Here is a 22244-nt window from a genome sequence, read left to right as displayed (position 1 = left end):
GTTTTTTTGGTATTAACGGTTTTTTACGCAATTCTGCGATGACGTCACGCTGGGGAGAAGTGGAGAAAGCCTCAGCCAGAGCCATAGAGATAGATGAGACATTTATTGCCGTTTAATACTTACGTATATAATTTGGAAATCATATATACATCGTAGGAAATATATAATGTGTTATACTGCAAAGTTACCATGCTAATTATTATTTATGATATCTGTGGAGATAAATAAAACTTCGCAAATCTGCTGATTTGATCCATTCATGTCCTGACCAACAGGCTAGAGATTTTTAAACATCCTTAATCCACACTTACTAGTCTATCAAATAATATCTAAAATATATTGTTTTGTGAAATAAAAGGATGCTTTGTTATATTGTTTATGCGATTATAACGAATCACACGATCATTTTATACGGAGCAGTCAGCAGCTGCAGCACACTCGGATCCGACCGCATACATACTGTAATAAACAGGCGTTCGGCGGCTTTTTACATCACAACAAACTATGCCCTTTGAGGAGGAACCGCTCATTGATCAGCGTATTTTTATAAATCCTGTACATGTTTGGACCTGCCGAACAGGTTGAGCACTTTTATATACTTTGTTGAGCAGAGAGGCTGCACAGTTTGACCAGCGGGCTGCGGGAACCGGCGCACCTCACGCCGCCAGACGGTGTTAACTCGACATGTATAACTATTATCAGATCGGCCCACCGGGAAAGTCCCGACTCTCCCAATTGCCATTCCGCTACTGGCTGTAAGAAAGTGAGTGGGTTTGGGTCCCCGCGAACAGATGTGACATGCTTCACTCACCTTCCAGGATTAGAGACATGCTGCCAAAACCGTTTGTGCTGAAGATCGCATAAAGTTACACCCACCCTATCTGTCTATCTATCTATCTATCTATCTATCTATCTATCTATCTATCTATCTATCTATCTATCTATCTATCTATCTATCTATCTATCTATCTATCTATCTAAAATCTGCCCTATCAGAACTGTACTTTACTCGTCTTTCTATAGTCATTCTCAATGCTCTCAAGGCGGCTTTGATAAATTCTCTCCCCAGCGTGTTGTCATACAGTGCGGGGGAAAGGAGAATCATTGCAAACCGCTGTACTTTTTCATACTTTTTCGGGTTTTGTGATACCCAACAACATAAAATACAATGGACAACAGTTTAAATGTTTATTATCAACAAGCAAATTGCACAAATTTGTTGAAAAATTTTACCTGCAAAACGCCCTTTAATCTGCACTATCCAATCACAGCACTGGCATTTAGTGCAAAGAAAAAGTAAAAATAATTCACAGCACAATTGAGTTTCAATTGCAACAAACCACCATCATTGTGATCAGTGTTTGCACTTCATCAGCTCATTTGCATTTTAAAGGACACACCCAAAACGCCACATTTTTGCACACACCAACAAAGTGTCAATTTTAACATGTTATAATAAATTATCTTTATGGTATTTTGAGCTAAAACTTCACATATGTGCCCTGGGGACACCCAAGATTTATTTGACATCTTAAAAAAGTCTTGTGCCATGGCCCCTTTAAGGAGCCTCCAGCAAAATTCACATCAAAAAAAAAATTGTGTTGAGGTAACACAGTCTCACCCCATTTCGTCAATATTTGACGACACTTGACCATTCGTCAATATGTGACGCGGAGGGTATACCTTTCGCGTCATTTTTTTGACGAACTGGGGACTTCAATACTATTACGTCCGTTGCATTCTCTTCTCCTATTTTCTTACCAATTTCGCGTCGGTTTAGGGTTAGATTACGCAAAATTAAACCGTGTACGCGAAATTAAACAGTGTACGCGAAATTAAACAGTTGTCACCTGGCGTTGGGGTTAGAAACAGTTGTCACCTGGCGTTGGGGTTAGAGTTAGGTTTGGGTAGGGATGTCATTATGTAAATCTAACCCTAAACCGACGCGAAATTGGTAAGAAAATAGGAGAAGAGAATGCAACGGACGTAATAGTATTGAAGTCCCCAGTTCGTCAAAAAATGACGCGAAAGGTATACCCTCCGCGTCACATATTGACGAATGGTCAAGTGTCGTCAAATATTGACGAAATGGGGTGAGACTGGGTTGGTTGAGGAAGTGGAGGAAGTGACGTATGCCGTAAAGCAGTCGAATTTTGTAGTTTTTTTTTTTTGTGCTCTGGGCTATGGTAGACATGTCATTCAACCTATTTAAAGTTGATGTACTATCACAAGGGTCTTGAAAATTTATTATAAAGGTTGAAAAATTACATGGTGTAACTTTAAAATAAACAAACACTATAAAAAAATTAGCAGCACAGTAATTACTGACAGCATAAAGGGTAACGTTAGGCTATTTAAAAGAACAACGAAATAAATGAACAAAGTTCAACTGTAATAAAGAATACGGTTGTATACTTTCAAAATCAAGTTTATTTACTAAAACTTACACCGTTTAATATGTTTTTTTCCTCAGACGAACAATAAAGGAGATAAAATTAGTTTGCAGAAACCCCAGTGTTCCATCGTGCAAGTCAACGGATCCACCACTTTCAGAGCTTAAAAGCAGATCCAATACAAAAGTAATCCACCATAACTCCTTTGGACATATTGACGTTTTGTGAAGCAAAAAACACTATGGGCTCTATCTTGCACCCAGCGCAATTGACTTTGTCAGTGACGCATGTATCATTCGTATTTTGCGCCGGCGCACAGCGGGGTTTTTCCCTCCACAGACGCACGTCAGCAAACTAGGGAATGAACTTGCGCTCCCTGGGCGTTTCAGCGCAAAAAGGAGGCGTGTTGCGGCGCAAACCATCTCTTATGCTATTTTGCAGTTTCAAAAAACAATTGCGCTACTAACCAAAAAAAACTAGTCTAAAGTCAGTGGCGCGTTGCGCGTTGTTCATTATGCTATTTTAAGGGCGCATGCTTGACCATAATGTATAGCGTGCACAACGCGCATACACTTTGCTTATCTAATCTACACAGATGCAACAGTTATTTTTGCAAATCATAAATTGTTACACTTAAAAATATTAATACACGAGATAAGGGGAATCATAGTGGTGAGCATTGTGGTGATAGTTTTTATTTATTCTCATGCAAATAACGATTAAAATATTTTCATAACTTTGTTGTGTGGCTGTATTACGTTTATTTTATGTAAATAATAGTTAAAATGTTTTCATAAGAAACCTTAATGTATATGAACTTGATTTGTAAGAGTACTTTGGGGTTGGACCTTGCTTGCGTTTCTTGGGTCCGATTTCAAAGCCCCCAAACCCTTTCAGCGGTGAGGGTGGACGCAGCGATGTCCTCTGCTGGCGTCAAGTCCTGAGGCAGATCCACCTCCCGTTTCACGGCGTGCCCGATTTATGCCGGCAAGCGTGGGATTCCCCCGTACAAGGACGTCAGTCTCCTCGGCTGTGAACCGCTCCTGGCGTGCGCCTGGTAAATCCGTCATAATAATAGCAACCCGCCATGGAACTTGCGCCCTTGCGTTTAAAGGGAATGTTGGCTAGCGTTCTGATTGGTTTATTTGACGTTACGCCCAAACCACACCTATGAATAATGAACCTACTTCAGACCAACCCCTTATTGATTTGCGCCCGGCGCATGAGTTATTTCTCATGCCGGGAAAATAGCAACAGCACCCAAGATCCGCCCACAAACTCACTTGCGCGTTGCGCTTCGCACTTGCGTTTCAGATCGTTAAAATAGGGCCCTATAAGCGTAAATGCCAAAGCAGGAAGTGAGCTTTACGTTCGAGGCATTATCTTCTATGGGTGGTGTTTGGTGGCAATTCCTGCTTGGTAAAAGTTCTACATTAATGCAATAAAAAGAATATTTGAATCTCAAAACTGAAAATCGAATGTCAACCCACCGAACGAATATTCGAATAATCAAATATTCTGGTCCAGCCCTAGTTTGCAATCCTGTCACTTTCTGTGTAATTTTACGACAACTGTAGGTCCCACAAAACAACTTTAAGTGTTCATTTGTAGCAGAGATGTGTGTGTTGATTGTGTAAAAAAAAAATATTAATCTAGCTTAAATATTTTTGAAATATGCCAGAGCCAAAGCCAAAAAGTATTAGGTTGTGCCCCGCTCTCCCCTACACCTTTTAATTAAAAAGTCCATATTGATATCAATACCTAAATTATATTAGGACCTTTTTAAAGGGTACCGTCCCAGTGACGGCTTATGCATCTTTTTTATGACAGTGTAGATATCGCAGATACTTAATGTATTTTCTGTGTTACTTACAGAAATTGAAAATGAAAAAAAAAATCACATGAACTTTTGTTGAAACATTATCTCATAAACGTATTTATATTTCAATATGTATAATGATGTAATATACCATAATAAACATGACGTTTTGTTTGATGCTATAAACCAGAGCTCTCCTCACATCAGGGAAGCAGGCATGGAAAGGTGCAGGCAGTGTTTGTGTAGGACTGCCAGTAAACATTTACAGAGAAATATACAGAAGTTCTTCTTAAAGCATTTATGCTGCTTTCAAAATCCCTTATGCAATCATTGAAACCGTTTATTGCACGCAGACAAACTCTGCATGCACAAGGTTACGCAGCACTTAGTGTAACAGCAGAATTATACATTTGGTTTCATTTTCTTCCAATGAGCATCATCACTAACCTGCTGGCATGCAAGAGCCACACCCTCAACCCCTTGTTTACGCTGCATTGTTTAGATGCGCTGCATAATGCATTGTCACACAATCTTGACAAGACTTTATACAATTAGAAAGGTGAATTAGCCGATGCTGTTTAAAGTTTAAACTCTTTAGTAGGCAAGATTTAATAAGAACTCTAAATGAGAATGAACACAACTTACTTAGGACCAGGTTTTCGCAATAAACATTCAAGCTCTCCAGACTGAATTAATTTTGTGGTTTGCTGGCGAAAACGGTCCAAAGGCTGCCATCACCACAAAAGGTTTAAATTTGTTTAAGATTCTCTATGCAAGTTCCTCTAAAGTGGGCTCACCACCATGAAGGACACAAAACTCTCTTGTATGATTTACTTTGGAGAGATTATATGAGAGTGATTTCATTGTTCCATCACACACATTCGATTCTGTATGTTTTGGGGAAGATCTATATGGTTAGCGCTTAGCCTCGTAAATGAATTCCAGGGAAAATTATTAGATGACAGAGAATTAACGACGATGTTGATATTTCTGGCATGGGGATCAGTAGAGAAACACATAAAGCCAAGTGCCCCAATTAGCGGGTGTTTAGCTGGGGGTGGAGTTTTGGGAGGGGGGGCCGGTCCCTCGAGGGGTAGTTGTCATGGGTACTAGCGTGTCACCGAGGGCCCTTTCTCTTTCACGCTTTCATACTCTGCTCTGTTCTCCCTCTCCATCACCACAACAATTATACACAAAAACACGAGTCTCTCTCTCTTCAAGGCCAAACTCTCTATTTCGGTCTCTTGAGGATAGGCAGAACTAGGCAGAAAGTGTTTTTATGAACGCCGAGTTGAAGTGGAAAGAAAACTTCTGAATGTTCTTTTCATTGTTTGTTTTTCTAACACTCACAGTTTTTCTGTCCTCTAAACGCTGATCTGTTCTTTTTGTCTAGAATTACATAATGGTGCCATCCATTCCCATTAAGAGGTGTTGCTTCCTAAACCGATTGTCCGGGGAATAGAAAAGGGGAGGTTGTTGTGCTCTTCCAAGTTTTTGGATCTCAGCGGTTTTGGAGATCACGGTAAAGTGTCGTGATGTATTAGCATCACATAAATATACTGAAATGTAGTTGGTGACCAGAAAGCTAACATGAAATGGCTGAAGTAGTGGCTCTGTGGTCAGTGCAAGTAAGCATGCTCACACAATAACATAATATTGAATAATAAAACAATTTATTGACTATCACAAATATTGCCATCTATTCCTGATAGATTAAAGAATTCACTCAAAAATGAAAATTGTGTCATCGTTTACTTATCCTCAAGTTGGTAAAAACTTTCTGCTGAATGCAAATGAAGATATTTTGAGCAATGTTTGTAACCAAACTGTTTTTGAGCACCATTGAGTTCCATAGTATTTTCTTTCCTACTATGGAAGTCAATGGTGCTCTTGATTCCTGCTTTATTACAAGTATTACAATGTTTTTACAGGCTTGTAACAACTTGACGAAGAGTAAATAATGACAGCATTGGCATTTTTAGGTGAACTATCCCTTTTTCTGTCTTTCTTTTTTAGAAAGAGCGAAAGAAAGGTTTTGTGTTGAGGGCATCTGTACAATGTGTTCAGATTCAGTTGGCATGAATATGGGAAATGCCGGATGAGAACAGAGAGAAACAGGACAAGAAATGCAGCACAGAAACGTGTGCGCAGTGTTTTCAACGTACAATCACACAATTGTCTACAGAAGTACACAACCGTGGAAAGGATTAATGGTTCCCTGGATGTGCAGTATATTAAGTCTAATCTACTGATATTACTCATCATACTCCATTAGCACTGTGAAAACTGCCGTTTCACTTCCAGCCGTAATAGATGACAGATAAAAAGTCTAAATCTGCAGGTGACAATGAGTCTGCCGGACAAACATGATGAAAAGTCTGTGTTTCGAGAGTATAAATGTAATGCTCTGCTGTGCTTCATGGACTCGCTTAGCCAGTTGGCTCACCGTGATGCAAAACCATGTTTGAAACAAAAAGCACCCGAGAGCTTACACGGCCTGCAGAAGGAACCTCTGGTTTCTTACATTTCATGCTACATCACTAAATAGAAAGTTTAATCACAGGATTTACTCAAAGATTAAACAGGGAATTGTCATCTGGTCTTTCATAAAAAGCAGGCTTGTCGTATATACAAACATAATATGTCTAATTGTAACATTTTTAGCAATTTTATAATAAACTCTATGAAAATCACAAATAAGATCGCACTAATATCTCTATTCTATCTCCTAAACAGCAATTTAGACAGAAAGCAAATGGAGAGTTTTCCCCTGCTTCTCATACACTTTAAACAACAGCAAACAAGTCTGCAAAGTCTGCAAAAATCTAAAAATTGATTTACATTTTAATGAGAACTTGAGCTATCTTCTGAGCTATAAAAACATATCCAGGCCACAATTACAAACAATAAAGCTATAATTAAAAAACAAAAACATTTTGATTCTAACAAACCATTTATTATCATAATTCCTCCTGCTTGGACTCACAGTCTGTAAGTTAACTCGTGTTAGCATTGCATTGTGAGCAAATTTTTCAAACATGGTAAGAAGCGTCACATTTTTGGTTGACGTCAGAGGTATTCAGACCAATCACAATGTACAGATTAGCTGGCCAATCAGGGACACAGCGCTTTTCAAATCGATGAGTTTTGTACAAAATCAGAGCGTTTGAGGAAAACAGGGTATATGTGGAGCTACAAAAATGTACAGTATGTGGAAAATAATGTGTTTTTAACCATAAACCACGCAAACATTATGCAAAATACACAAAATAACATTGTTTTTTAGCAATGAAATAGGTGAACTTTAAACTGAAAACTAAAAAAAACTGAAATATTAAAAACTTAAGAGTATTTTGCTATTTAACTCTTTCCCCGCCATTGACAAGTTAAATCGCTTCCCTGCCAATGACAGGTTTTTACGGCAATCCGTATTTCCGCTATTATCCACCAGGTGATGCTCTTACACAACTTATAAAACCCAGAAGTAACCACTAAGGCCAAACAGAAAAACTCTGTGTATGTTTTGATCATCGTCCTGAATCTGATCTGTAACAAAAAGTCCTTTTCTACTTTTTTGTCCTACAAAAATGCAACTATCTCAGCTTTTTACTCAAATTTTTGATGAAACCTACCTATATTTGAGAGGTGATAAAAAGAGAACAAACGAAGATAGGATAAAAGTTTTTTGTTTTGTACGTTGAAAGCAGAGGGTCTGCTTTTTTATTTGGTATGTTTATATATTTAAAGAAGATTTTCTGGAAGGCATTAAACTTTTGTGAAAATCATTAAAAAAAATTCTGGCGCTGGCTGGCAGCTTTTTTAAAAAGCTGGCGGGAAAAGAGTTAAAGGTATAGTTCACCCAAAAATGCAAATTCAGTCATAATTTACTCGTTACTGCTTCTGCTGAACACAAATGAAGATATGTGTAATGAAGCAGTAGCACCATTGACTTTCATAGTAAGAAAAAATACTACTATGGAAGTCAATGGTGTTCAGATAACGGTTTGATAACAAATATTGTGTTCAGTAGAACAATGATATTAATACAGGTTTGTAACAACATTAGGGAAAAATCAATTTGAACATTTATTTTCATTCTAACTTTAATTTCATGTCTGTAAAAGCAATTGTAATGAGAAAACTAAATTGTGTATTTTGGTTTCTTCAAATAATTTATTATTAGTAGTATATAATATCTGAAATATCCTGCAATAAAGATTATAAAAGCTATGTAAAGTTTTTTCTCCATTTCTGAATGATAACACACAACAGGTAAGATGGAAATACCCTTCTGACAGAGCACAAACACAATGCCTGTCGAGGTAAGCTTCAGTAGTTTCAAGCTCACCTGATATCCTAAAGCCAGACATAGGCCTAGCTGGCACACACTGCACCCCTGTAGACTAAACCCTAATCCTATTAAAGCGGAACTAGGTATTACCGAGATCTAAAACGAACAGGCTCTCACAAAGCTGCTAACAAATGAAGAATAATATCAAGGAGCACCACCTCCCAAGACTTCTGGAAAAAATGGGTAAAGATATTGATGACAGTGCAGTGTAAAATGAGATGCAGCTGGTGCACTGTTTGTGTGCCACTGTAAACAACTGCACTGTAACATGCATTGGGCAAGACCAAACAATGTAATCAGAGATTTAGAAAGATTGGGCAGGTATCTTGGGATCAAGATTATCTTCACTAAAAAGATTATCCATTGGTACATTCTCATAATTACCATTCAAGTAACTGGTTCAAGACAAGGCATATTGCACAATAATCTGCCTTTAAGGGATAAAATATCTGAGAAAGTGTATCAGAGAAGATTAGATTTGAATGGAAACTTGGAAGATGGAAGATTAGGTGGAAACTAAAAAGTAGCAAACATACACAAAAAGAAATGAAAACAGCCATTTCTGTCACTGCATGCCCTGTACATTCTTCAAGGAATAATTATATAAACCTTTAGTAATCTAAAGATCGGTGCCAGGATCAAATGCTCAAGGCATTTATTGAGAAAGAAAATGAATTTAATCACAAAATTGTTGACAAGCAGTAAGAGTATACAGCTATAAACCATGTAGATAGAAAGCCATCTCGACTTTTAAATGGAGACTTCAAGTTTGTGAGACATTGCTGGCATTGGGGCTGCACGATAAATCGCATTTGATTTGTCATGCACATCTCGTCAGTAAAGCCGTTTCCTTGTTAAGTAGTATATCACCATCAGCTGCTTTCAGATGAAGTGGCATTTAATACTCAAACCGTAGTTCACTGACAATAAGGGCAATTTCACATTAATTATTGCATATGTATCGCCTGCGATATGGCCCTGCTTGTAAGTAAACTACGGCTCTTTGTAGTAAATGCTGCGCCAGCAGGTGATGGCAATTTACTACTTATTTAAAGACGTGGCTTTACTGACAAGATGCCCATGACAATAAAATGCAATTTATCGTGCAGCCCTAGCTGGCATCTCTTCTGAAACTCTGATCACAGTATCAGATAACAGCCTGTTTCTTGGGAAAAACAGAAAAGTATATAAAAAGTCTGTATTGTCTCTATCCCATTGCTACCTAGAGAAACAATTAAGATAATGACCATCTCCTTTTTTAATATTTGCTTTTAGTCATTTTTCTGAGAGAGCACACTAAATTCACACATTGGGAATGGTTATCTTAAGGTGCTGTTGGTTACAGGGAACACAAATCGCCTAAAGAGGGCATCATTTCCAGCTTAAATTGAAAGATTGTTACATGTTGTACCCATCCTGGTACATGTTGTTTTCATGTGTCTCTGTAAGAAGAATTATAATTGCAACATAATTTACACCAAGTTAAAATGTATGGGTGATATATCTTTATAGGGATGAAATCAAAAACTATGCTAATGTGTGATGGATATAGCTGCTAAGCTTTCACTGTAAAAAAATGCAGCATTTTTGTCAAATCAACATATATTTGTATGCTAGTTTAACGTAAAAGAAATACGTTAAACAACTTCAACTAGTTTTATAAGTTATGTCAAGCATTCACATGTCAAAACTTAGAATAGTATGTTGAATTAACTTGCATAAACAAGTTTTTTTAACTTCATGCTGGATTTTCAAGTGTGGGACCATGCAGAGGGATTTTCAACCAAAAGATATACATGTAGGCTACATTTGAATAAACTTAAGCTGTTTTGGTGAAAATTTAAAAAGTATGTTGTAATCTACTGGTGTGTTAATTCTTTTTTAAGATATGCACAATAAACAGTAATGCAGATGCACAAACTTTCTTCAAGATTTTGGCCAGCCGCTCCTCTTGTTGCAATAACTTTTTATCATAGAGTACTGCTGCCATCTTCTGGCTAATCCTGTCATGTGTTCAGCATACAACCTAACACTGCGTATTGAGTACTGCAGAAAAAGAATAGTAATTCTCTAGTAATGCATGGTGGTGCATAAAATCATGGTATGGGGATGTTTTTCATACTACCGTGTTGGACCTATTTATCGTATACAAGGGGAACATGGATCAGTTTAAATACATCATAATACTTGAAGAGATTATGTTGCTCTTTGAAGAAGAGGAAATGTCCCTATGACAATCAAGACAACAACCCCAAACATACCAGCAATCTTGGTCCCAAACAAAAAGTTTTGAGCTCAATTCCATGATCTGTACCTCATTGAAAACTGTGGGGTGACATTCAAAAAAGCAAAACCTAAAAATTGACAGGAACTGTGGATCATGGGCTGAAAAATCTGTTTCTAGGTGCCAGAAGTTGGTTAACTCGATTTGACACAGATGTCCAACAGTTATCAACAACAATGGTTATGCAACTAAATATTAGTCATTCAATATATTAAAGTCAAGTTGAATCTTAATACATTTCTTCAGTTTATAAGTGTCTACAGAGAAAACTGTTGGCACTGCTGTATTTTAACAGCTTAAAATCTTGGCTTCACTTTTAAAGGAGAAGACAGACTTGTAATTGTTGTTAATGCTTTGCTTTGGAATTGAATAGTGCTGGGTATTGGGAAGGGCCTCACGATACGATACATATCACGATACATGACCCATAATGCATTGTATCACAATACGATACGATACATTGCATGTTGCGATGCATTGCAATACTTTTTCTTTTATATCAAAAATGTAAAAAAAGAGCTGATTTAAAAAAAAAAACTTTTTTTAAAGCCAAAGTTATCCACACTTTGGCTTAAAAAGCTGGAGGTGTTTTTTCTGCCATTTTCTCACTCTCGCTAACTTCGGAGACACTGACCGAATGGCCGTATGTGACAGACAACTGGACAGTGACAACTACAGCAGCAGTGGAGAAGGTCGTCTGAAGCACACAGAGGGATTTGATGGTTTTTTTTTTTTAAATACCGATAGTAGAGATTGAAATATCAATTTACTACCGGGGGTAAAATGTATCACGATAGTTAGCTGTATCGATATTTTTGCACAGCCCTAGAATTTAATGTGTAATTACAATACATTTAAACAAGGAAATAACACCTATTTATAACATTTCTGCACTTTTTCCACTTTTATTAGTATACGGCACAATTGTATCCATTACAAATATACGAATAATTGCTTTCATTACAAGTTAGTAATAAAACAAAACTACATTCTGACAGGCAATTCCATGCAAATGTCAACCTTATCATGAATAGTAAAGTCTTTACCTAAAGATTTTAACCACACTGATATCTTAGAGGTCAATATTTGGTGGTTTAAATATTCATGCAAAGTCTTTTTTATTATTTTCCATAAGTGCAAATTTTAGAATTGTCACGTCCATAACAGATCCCTCCCATTATTCCATTTTAATATTTTAAACATCTTTGTGGAAAAAAGTAAATGAGTAAATACATAGATAGACAAACACAGAGACAAAGAGATGGTAACAATTAATATGCTGCCCTTATTTCCATGTGATTTAAAAACAAAACGGCCGTAAAACACATTCAGCTAATACAAAAAAAAAATAATGTTAGGCAGAATATTACAACCTAAAGGCCCTCGTTCACCATTTACATTTATCATATGAAGTTGAGAACAGAAGTAAAGAAATTCTTACAAATTTCTCCTTTGGTGCTTCCTTTGGGCCGTGCACAAACATTTTAAGGGGCAGTGGGCCAAACCAAACTGGCACACAGTATTAACTATTCATTATTAGTAATTAACTCTCTGTGTACATCCCTGATATTCGCTATATTTTGTGAGTTAATTTATTACTGTAAAAGGGTATGAAAGCACAACTTCCCACTAGAGGTTCTTCACCTTGACGGATAGCTACTATAATCCTTGTTAGGCAATAAGAACCTTAGTGCTTTAGAGAAACAGCTTCTAAAATTATCTTTCAATATCATTAGACACCTCTATTCAAAGTGACATACTGTGCATATGGATGCACAATATTATTGGCATGTTGGCTTTTAAATTAATTTTTTCTATAAATAATGGGAGCATCATTTTTTTGGTGAAAACAGAATAATGATACATGAAGGACTAGTGCAATCCTACCAGGTATAAAATTCAAAAGAAGTGCCAGTACTGGCTGAGTACCAGCAGATGGCGACAAACATGCTGTTGTAAAAGCACTCTGGAAGAAATGAGTGCACCACTCATCAGTAACCACCAGAGAGAAGCAGAGACCAACATAACATTATTTCGGACAGTCATTCAGGTTGATCCACTGTCCCACACTTGAACTGTAACACTTTGCCTTCATCCACAGCTTTATCTTATTTCATTGTGCATGCTGCAACTTTGTATTTATTTTCCCCCTCAGAATAAGACTTGTTAGTAACTACGCTCTTATATTCAGTGGGATCAGTGTGGAATCGATGTAGGCATTAAAGCTGAGTAATTTACTGTGTAATTTGCAGTGGCAGTTGTTTTGTTAATTGGCCAATTGTAGACAAAACAGATTCAAATTAATCCCCATGGTTCCAACTGTGTGCAGACAGAAGTCACTCTACAGATATCTGGTGTTTTGTTACAGCAACATAAAGCATTAGTAATAAAATTGAATAAACTGAATATTAACTCAAAAACAATATTACAATACATTGTAAAAATATCAACATATATATTTTATGTTACTTTAACTTAACTAAATTTAATTAGACAATAATAATTTGATTTTATCAGTTACGTCAACTTTTCACAAACCAAAACTTAATAATAATAATAATAATAATAATAATAGAATGAATTCACTTGAAAAGCCAAGTTGTTTTAACTTCATGCTGCATTTTTTGCAGTGTACAAATGAAACTTTATTTCTTTATTAGGATGTCTATTTGTATTGTAATCCCTCCTATTTCTGATTGATGTGGGAATCTGGAAATACTAAACACCCAAGAAATTCACCCCCATGTTATTTTCCTGTGTAACTTTATACAATGGAAAACCGAACTAGAAATTTGTAATTTATTTACTTCTGTTCTTTACTATGATAAAAGTAAATGGTGAACGAGGGCCTTTAGGTTGTAACATTCTGCCTAAAATTATTTTTTGTGTTAATCAAAAGTTTTGGAAAAACACGAGGATAGATAGATGATGACAGAATTTTAAATTGAACTGTCCCATGATGCCATCATAGGTGTATATAACTTTCTTTCCAAACACAGTTTAATATTAAATAATATCTAATATGGCATTGGATAGTGCCCCATTTTTAAAGCTACATAAAAGCCCATACATTCATCAAAAAAATTGATCCACATAATTAAATCTTTTCCCAAGTGAAGCGATGTGTTTTTGTAACGTTGGGTTATGGGATGTCTAGAAGGTTAGTAAAATATGAGCTAATTTTCATTTTGGGGTGAACTATTCCTTTAAAGATTGCCAACTAACTGAAATTAACAAATTGCGCACACGGTACAATGTAACATACAACACAAGTGGTATATTGCACTGACCTGACTGTACACCTTAAGAGCACAGTTCAGTCAAATCAAGTTTGAAATCTAACTTTATTGTATGATTGACATTTGCCATAAAACAGAATGGCAAAAATAAAAGAAGTGTTTGAACTGAGTGTTTAAAACTAGTATTAAACCAAATCACATTTACTTTTGGACAGATAACTCCTGAAACTTAAATTCCCATGTGACATATCACAGTTTTTCCTTTATAAAATAGCTTCTTCACATTGTCCTTATAAGACCTCATCAAGTTGGTGTTCCCAAAGGTGCAAATAACGATATCATCATAAAATAAATGTTTGGTGATATATGTATTTATTTACATATGTATTAAATTATTAAGGCTGCTTAGTCTTAAATTCAACAAAGAAGTGTCAAGAAATCAGTTCATGCGATAGTTTGCAGGTGCGCACGCGATCGATGTTACGCCAATAAAATATACAGAAATTATCCTCAGCTCTTACGCACCGTTTAATGCACAGTTAATGTACAGTACATTTAAGAATTTGTTTTAAAGTAGTGTTCGAGTCAGCAGTGTGTGATTTTTATGTTATGTTTCTATTATGTCTTTTGTGTGCTGTCGGCTTATAGTATTGAATCCATACACCTTACCTTAGATATGCACCAATGTTCTCCTCAGTTGAACTTCTGCAACCATCATCCATTTATTTAATGAATCCCACCGAAAGCACCGAATGTCCGTGATTTCCATAATGCCATTACACATCCGTCAGGAAACATCAGCCATTTGCATCTGCTCCAAAACAATCCACTATTCACATTTCGCTTTAGATTTCAAACGATCAATCTGGCGCCTCTTTAGAGTCCATTGAAACCATGCTTCTCATCCCCTTGAAAAAACCGCATCACAACTGACACCCAAAAAGTCACTCTTCAAGTTAACAGTTGTGTTTAAGTTAGTAATCATAAAGTAAATCAAGTTAAACCACGTCAAAGACATAAACTGTCCTAGAAGTTAAAGGCAGAAAGAAAAGCTATTTGTAATAATCTGACAGAGATTTCTACGTTGCATCCAGCATGAGAAGTTCGAGCCTCCGAAAGTTCCCAAACTCAACAAGTGCGCCCTTCATTCCACACACACGAGCGCTCGCTACGGAACCGGTGCATCATGGGATATGTAGTCTGCGACAATATCACTCGTCTTTACAATTGTGTGTATGAGCAGGAGGACATAGCATTGCTGGGTAACACTTTACTTGAAAAGGTGTGCATAAGACTGACATGACACCTTCATAATCATGACATGACACGTGTCATGAACATGAAGGAGTTTTTATGCATGTTTATGACAACTGTCATTAAGAGTCATTTGTTTAATTATGTAATTTTTAATGCAAAGATGAAAATGTTTGAAATGTATTTATGTCAAGTTGGCATGACAAAGACATCATAACTTGTCATAAATCTGTCTTAAACATGACATAGCTGAATAATTATCAAACTTATCAAAAACTAAATATTTAATTAATTTAATGTGATTCACTGTTTTTGCAGCAATATGGGCCCAACACTGCATGGCTTAACTCATTGTTGTGCTGTTTTTATTTAATTTTAGGTGAATCTGTCTCCAAATGCAATACAATATAATTGTATTAATTTTAATAATAACAATAATTTTTATTATTATTATTTGATTGATTTTATTTCTCTAACACCTGGATGAAACTTAAAAACATTATGAACTGAAGAATATTTATGTTGTTGTTATAAAACTATTTGACAGAGTATTAAAGGAATAGTCTACTCTTTTGCCATATTAAACTATGTTATTACCTCAACCTAGACGAATGAATACATACCTATCTTTTTTCAATGCGTGCACTGTACAGCGCGTTATGAATGTGTTAGCATTTAGCCTAGCCCTATTCATTTTTGTGGCACCATACTTACTAGTATAACTCCTCATGTAACAGTCTTTAAATAGGGAAAAAACGGAAGTGTTTGGTGGCTTCCCTGTTTGGTACCATAGGAATGAATGGGTCTAGGCTAAATGCTAACACATTCACGACGCGCTGTACAGTGCACGCATTGAAAAAAAGATAGATATGTATTAATTAGTCTAAGTTGAGGTAATAAAAGGGTAGACTATTCCTTTAACACTTAATGACATTTTAATGACAAATTCAATTTGTACCATTGTTAGTTGAGGTCAAGAAAAATATTCATGATGCTGTTATAAAACTATTTGACAGAGTATTAACACTTAATGACATTTTTATAACAAATTCAATTTGTACCACCATTAGTTGAGGTCAACAAAAATATTCATGATCAGTAATCACATAATACCCACACTCACAAATAAAGATACAAACGTTGTCATTGGTATGGTGCCTTTTAAAAAGGTCCTACCATTCATTGTAAAAAGTTAAAAGTTGGATCAAAAATTACTTACATTGTTAACAAATTTTTTTTTTTTTCAACTTAAAATATCACTTCAGTTAGGTTGACTTTTTCACTTTTTTCAGTGTATGTACCTCTTAGCCAGCACTGTGTACCCATATGCACCTTTTGACAACTTTGTACCGTCTTATACCTTTATTTCTGAGAGTGCACAACACATATAAAGGTAAGTGCATGGTCAAGAGAAGATTTATTGAATAACACACACTCACCCACGCACATATTTCTGGATTGGTGGGCTTGTCCAAGTTGCATTACTGCGTGACCGGGAGGCAGGGTATGAAACACAAAGACATTGTATGCAAGTCTCCACACTTTCTCTCTCTGTTTAACCCTAACACATTCCTTTAAACATGCCATAACCACAACCACCCAGATTCACCACTTCAGTTATTTAGCTAACTTTGCCAGATTTCACAAAAAAAAAAAAACTTAAAGGCTTTTTCTACATTATCTAGGTCAGTGATGACAGCCAGAAGGCAACTGAAAAACCTCAAATATTTGTTATTTGTGTGATTTGTTCAAAACAGAGAAAGAAATATTCAGAATGACCGGTTTATTTTCCCAAACTCTTTACTCAGTTAAAAAAAGTGTCTGTTGTTGTTTGTGAATTAGATTTTTTATATTTATTTATTCATATATTTACACCAAAAGAAACCAAAAGTCTTTAACAAATTGTCCTTTTTCCACATGCACCGTGGTAAAGATCACAAACGTTATTGACTCATTTCATACGTCAAAATTCCATTAAGTTAAACATATGAACTGAAACCTCAATAACATCAGCAGCTCTAAAAATCAAAACAAAAACAAAGTCAAGTTTCTACAATACATCCATCTAAATCCATACATATTGTAGAAATCTAACAATAAAAGCTCTGGTTGCATTTTATTTTAAAGTGTTCTATATTAGGACTTAGTAATGTTAATTACTAAAATGCACTTAAAGGGTTAGGGAATGTTTAACTGCATGTTGTCATGCATACAGTAAGTTACTATTATTATCATAGTACAGTACAGGTAGCATAAAAAGCGCACTCACAAATGTCGCAATACAACCACCAGAGCAATGTCTGTAGTAACCGTGGTATAAGCGTAATTATTGACGATGGGCCATTGAATTATTCGAAAAGAATTCACACCCAAGGTGCCGTTACACCATGGGTGTGCATTATTTTCAAAAAATGTAAAGGACCGGAGTCAATTATTCCGCTTATACCACTGTTACCACAGACATTTGACAGGTTAGGTGTGTCTTCATCTTTTTCCGATCAACTGTATTCACCTCTGGATTTTCTGTGAGTTTTTATTTATCTGCATTACATCATATTTCATATACATTAAAATGGAAATGATAGTTCACTTTTACTTTTCTTTGTCTGAGGCAGCGCTGATGAGGGGGTGTCTGAAATAGAGGATGTGTCAGAGAGGGGGGCTATCACATGAATGCATATAATTCTCCCAGCTAAAAACTACATAACGCTTTTGGTACGTTTTAATGCATTATAAACAATCATTTGAGCTGTCTCAACTGAAAATAACTTGCACATACAGATCATTTCATTAAGGCCTAGTCCTGGCTTTAGCTAAGCCTTGTCTATGAAACCAGGCCTTAGAGTTAATGCATTAAAATTGTGAATTAAAGAGAATTAACTGATAGATAAAGAGAATTTTGAGTGCAAGCTCCCTTTAACTCACAGACTTTAATGAAATCTTTTAAGTAGGATTTTAATGTGATGAAGTATTGATTTCAGCATTTTATTTAAGACCCAGCTAATCAAAAAGTGTCGTCTTATCAGAGGCTTGAATTGAATCCACTGCAGTTTATTTCAAGACTTTAAATGGTTTTGCGGCAACAATACAATGCGTGTCCCATAAATATGCGGTCACAGCATCCTAAGAATCTAAGAAGCTTATAGGAAGAAAAGTCTCTTCAATGCATTTTAATTTTCCTGTTTGTATCTCATTTCTTTGTATGTCATTTATGGCCAATATCCATAAGATATAATGGCATGTCTGCTTTATTAATATGCTGCTATCATCTATTTACTGTTACTAAATTACTAAATGTCTTATGGTCTCAGAAGTATATACCTTTTTAGCAGGCCATCTTGATTTATTGCATTTTTATAAAGCATTTAGGTGTGCAGAAGCATTTTGAAGGGAATTACAGGTTTTTCTGACACTTTGTTTTTCTTGTAATGATTTGGGTGGTTATGTTTTTCATGCATTCTGACTTACTAACACAGTTAAAGAGTTGTAATCCTCATGCTAAACAAATGCAATGTCTCAAAAAGCAGCTGAGCGTTTGACAGAGTATTTCTGGGCCAAAATATGGGGACCATTATGTATTAGTGAACCCATATTTCTTATATGGCACCTCCCCAGGAAAAGCAAAAACACACATCAATCAGGGTTAGAATGCTCACCATTACCAATGTTCCAGGTAGAAGTCACAGGTGTCAGTGCATGCAACATCTTTGTTTTACATCAAGAATCAACCATGCCACAAAAGAAGTGTGTTTTTGATGTAGTAGCCTTTTTAACTTTTTCAAGTTAGCCAGACTTATGGAAACAATGGATATAGTTTGTTTATCCGGGGTAGCAGTTTAGCGCTGGATTTTGTTCAAATGGGGCGGTCCCAACCGGGTCATAAGTCGCAGGTGGTAAGTAAAACTGCATTAAATGTCTGTGTTTTGTTGGCAATTGTTGTAGCTTTATGGTGTATTGCACAGTACAGTACATGCAAATACACTTTTTACATGTGTTAAATAATTAAACAGAAGGTATGTTAGACTGTTAAACATATTAAACAGTAGCAAACCACTTGATCTCACAGTGAGTGAGTTGCAGTTTTTCCAGTAATATATAGTGCTTATTTTGGCAAATCGTTGTCATTCAGTGTGCACACCGTGTGAAAAGGAAGTGTAATGTTGCTACAGTATTTCAAACATGACCACACACGCACAATACCTTATTATTACATTTTTTATTTTTATTTGAATTTAACCAAAGTGAAAGAATGTACAGTAACTTGAAGAAAAATGTTCAGCAGATCTTTTAACAGTGAAGTACTATTTGGATGGCATTTCATGTTTTTACAATTCAGATGACAAACTTTTCAACTATATCCTGAACTCTTACAAACAATACATCAGGCCATGAAACAAGTTTTTCTTTAATTGGTGCTGCGGTAACGTCTTTCCAAATCCTGTGAGCTATTCCTAGAGCGAGAGGCTGACATGAAGAAATGCATCAACTATGCAACAGTAATATTAGTTTAACATGACTGTGCGTTATGAAACACTAACATAAAAGCACATCAGAAACATTTTCCTTCATAAGAGGAAACACCAAACTTTATTACCTGCACTTCATAAAAACAACATTTGGTTTCTCTCACATTCAATACTTAAAGGGATAGTTCACCCAAAATTGAAACATCTTTCATTTACTCGTGCTGTTACAAACCTGTATACATGTATTTGTTCCAAACTGTTAATGAGCCCCATTCACTTCTATAGTATTTTTTTTCTACTATGGAAATGAATGGGGCTAATGATCGTTTTACTTACAAATATTCCTCAAAATATCTTTCTCTGTGTTCATCAGAACAATGAAATGTATACAGGTTTATAACAACATGACAGTGAGTAAATGATGACAGAATTTTCATTTTTGGGTGAACTATCCCTTTAAGGTATTTTGACTGAATCACGTACTACATTATTATATGAAATTCAGCTATTCGAATTTTCATTTCATTCATGTATGCATGCACGGTAAAAAGTTGGTTTAACTTAAAAAAATTCAGTTACCTGATTGCCTTAAACAATTTTTACACAACTTTTTTGAGTTAACTAATATTTTTAGGATACTTAAAAAAATTTAAGGCAACCAGGTAACTTACTTTTTTAAGTTGAACCAACAATTTTTTACAGTGTATATAAAGCAGAAAAGGAACCTGTTTGTTCGACTGGTATCAGTCCTATATGATAAAAATAAAATTGCAAGTAAAAACTTGCCTGTACATCAAAATAGTGATAGTATAGCTTATGGTAACAGTCTTAGCCATGTACAGTCTATTTGCTGTTCCCATCAAACTCCAATATGATTGGGTGACTGGGGTGACATTATAGGACTGATACTTCTGAACAATAGGTTAAAATTACCAGGCTAAAACATGAATCTCTGGATTTAGTTAGAGGCAATAAATATTTAAATTAGTTGAGGCACTTAGTAAGAAACAACAGCAAAACAAACAATCAATTATTTTATTTAAGGAATAAGAAATTGTATTAAACCATTGAATAATATTTATACTCACACAGAAAATGAAACTTCATTTATACCTTGTTCAAAATGTTTCAGATGCAATTATGCAAAAGACAGAGTGAAAGATGAAACAGTAGTTCAGTAATAACAATGAAATACTAGATGAACATTAATGGATCCACTGAATCATAAATAAATGATTCACAGTGTAAATGGATCCATTAATCAAAGATATAATTATCTGAATATTCACTGGTTTCCATTATCAGTTAAGTGCACAGCATTTTTGAGAGCATATGGATGGTAAGAGTTGAGTATAAATCTCACACATATTGGTCTACCCTTGTAAACAAACACATATTATACAAGTCATACCATACCTCAAAAATAAAACCCTAAATCATTCATTCAAGTTTTAATCATTTTTCAAGTATTGTCATTTTGCAAGCAATATTTCCACCCTGTCCAACAAATGTGACTCATTTTTAAAATCAATAAAAATAACACAATTGTACATAAAATAAGTAAAAAAAAAAATACAACAATTATACCTTTACACTAAGAAAAAAGGCTGTTTGGTCACTTTTTTTCAGTGCAATCAGCTGACGTTCTGGAAATTGTTACACATTTCAACATATAGAAAAGGTCAACCAAGACCTACGTCCAGTGACATCATTACGATGAAGCCAAAAATGGACGTCCAGGAGGCCAGCTTACCATTTCCACTATAGAACACAAACACACAAACACCTGTTAATATAAAGTCAAAGTACAAGTATAGTATGTGAACATCTGAAAAACTTCCAACAAAAACACTGAGAACTAACCTGACTTGGGCTTCGGGAATGATGTCATCGACCACTACATACACCATGGCTCCTGCGGCAAAGGCAAGAGCGTACGGTAGCAACGGCTCTGCCAGCACTACAGCAACAGCCCCTAACAACCCAGCAAGAGGCTCCACCATCCCACTGAGCTGTCCGTACCTAGAAAGCAGTGACCAAACAGGCAAAAAACATTTTAAAAAACACTTGCACATCTACAGTAGCATCTCATTTTTAACTCCAGATAAAAATGTATATTAATTTGAGAAATTGGTGGAACAGGATAGCAACCATATTCTAAAAGATAAATAAATAAAAAATGTATCCCCCTCTCTGCTGCCCGCGTCACCATTCAACCTAATTTTTCGAATTTTCAGCAAAGCCCAGATGCAAATATGAAACGAATGATGCAAACTCGTTTGGGGATCATTGCGAATGACGCGAATCGGGCTGCGGGATTGCCAGAAAAAACTTGCTATTCGCCTCAAAACGTATCTGCGCACAAGTTAAAAATATTAAACTTCAAGCATGACCCAAAGTTAAATTCCACGAGTAATCTAAAGCAAGGAACGCAATGC

The 22244-nt window shown here is 35.8% G+C and overlaps 1 protein-coding gene and 1 long non-coding RNA gene across 5 annotated transcripts in view; both read right to left on the bottom strand.

Annotated features, from left to right (window-relative positions):
• LOC135734493 (uncharacterized) overlaps window positions 1-15222 on the bottom strand; it is a 107994-nt gene extending 92772 nt beyond the window's left edge. For both annotated transcript variants that reach the window (XR_010527365.2, XR_010527366.2), the window contains exon 1: window positions 14756-15222. This is a non-coding gene — a long non-coding RNA (uncharacterized lncRNA). The remainder of the gene's footprint in view (window positions 1-14755) is intronic.
• A 4897-nt stretch (window positions 15223-20119) lies between these two features.
• LOC135739372 (zinc transporter ZIP11-like) overlaps window positions 20120-22244 on the bottom strand; it is a 167529-nt gene continuing 165404 nt past the window's right edge. For all 3 annotated transcript variants that reach the window (XM_073815883.1, XM_073815885.1, XM_073815884.1), the window contains exons 9-10: window positions 21670-21828; window positions 20120-21567 (exon numbers count right to left, since the gene is read on the bottom strand). In XM_073815883.1, the coding sequence (XP_073671984.1) occupies window positions 21489-21567; window positions 21670-21828 (238 nt within the window). In that variant the 3' untranslated portion in view covers window positions 20120-21488. The remainder of the gene's footprint in view (window positions 21568-21669; window positions 21829-22244) is intronic.

Source organism: Paramisgurnus dabryanus, chromosome 1 (assembly GCF_030506205.2).
Source record: "Paramisgurnus dabryanus chromosome 1, PD_genome_1.1, whole genome shotgun sequence".
In the NCBI taxonomy this organism is placed as follows: Eukaryota; Metazoa; Chordata; class Actinopteri; order Cypriniformes; family Cobitidae; genus Paramisgurnus; species Paramisgurnus dabryanus.
This window is presented reverse-complemented; position numbering and strand designations above follow the sequence as displayed.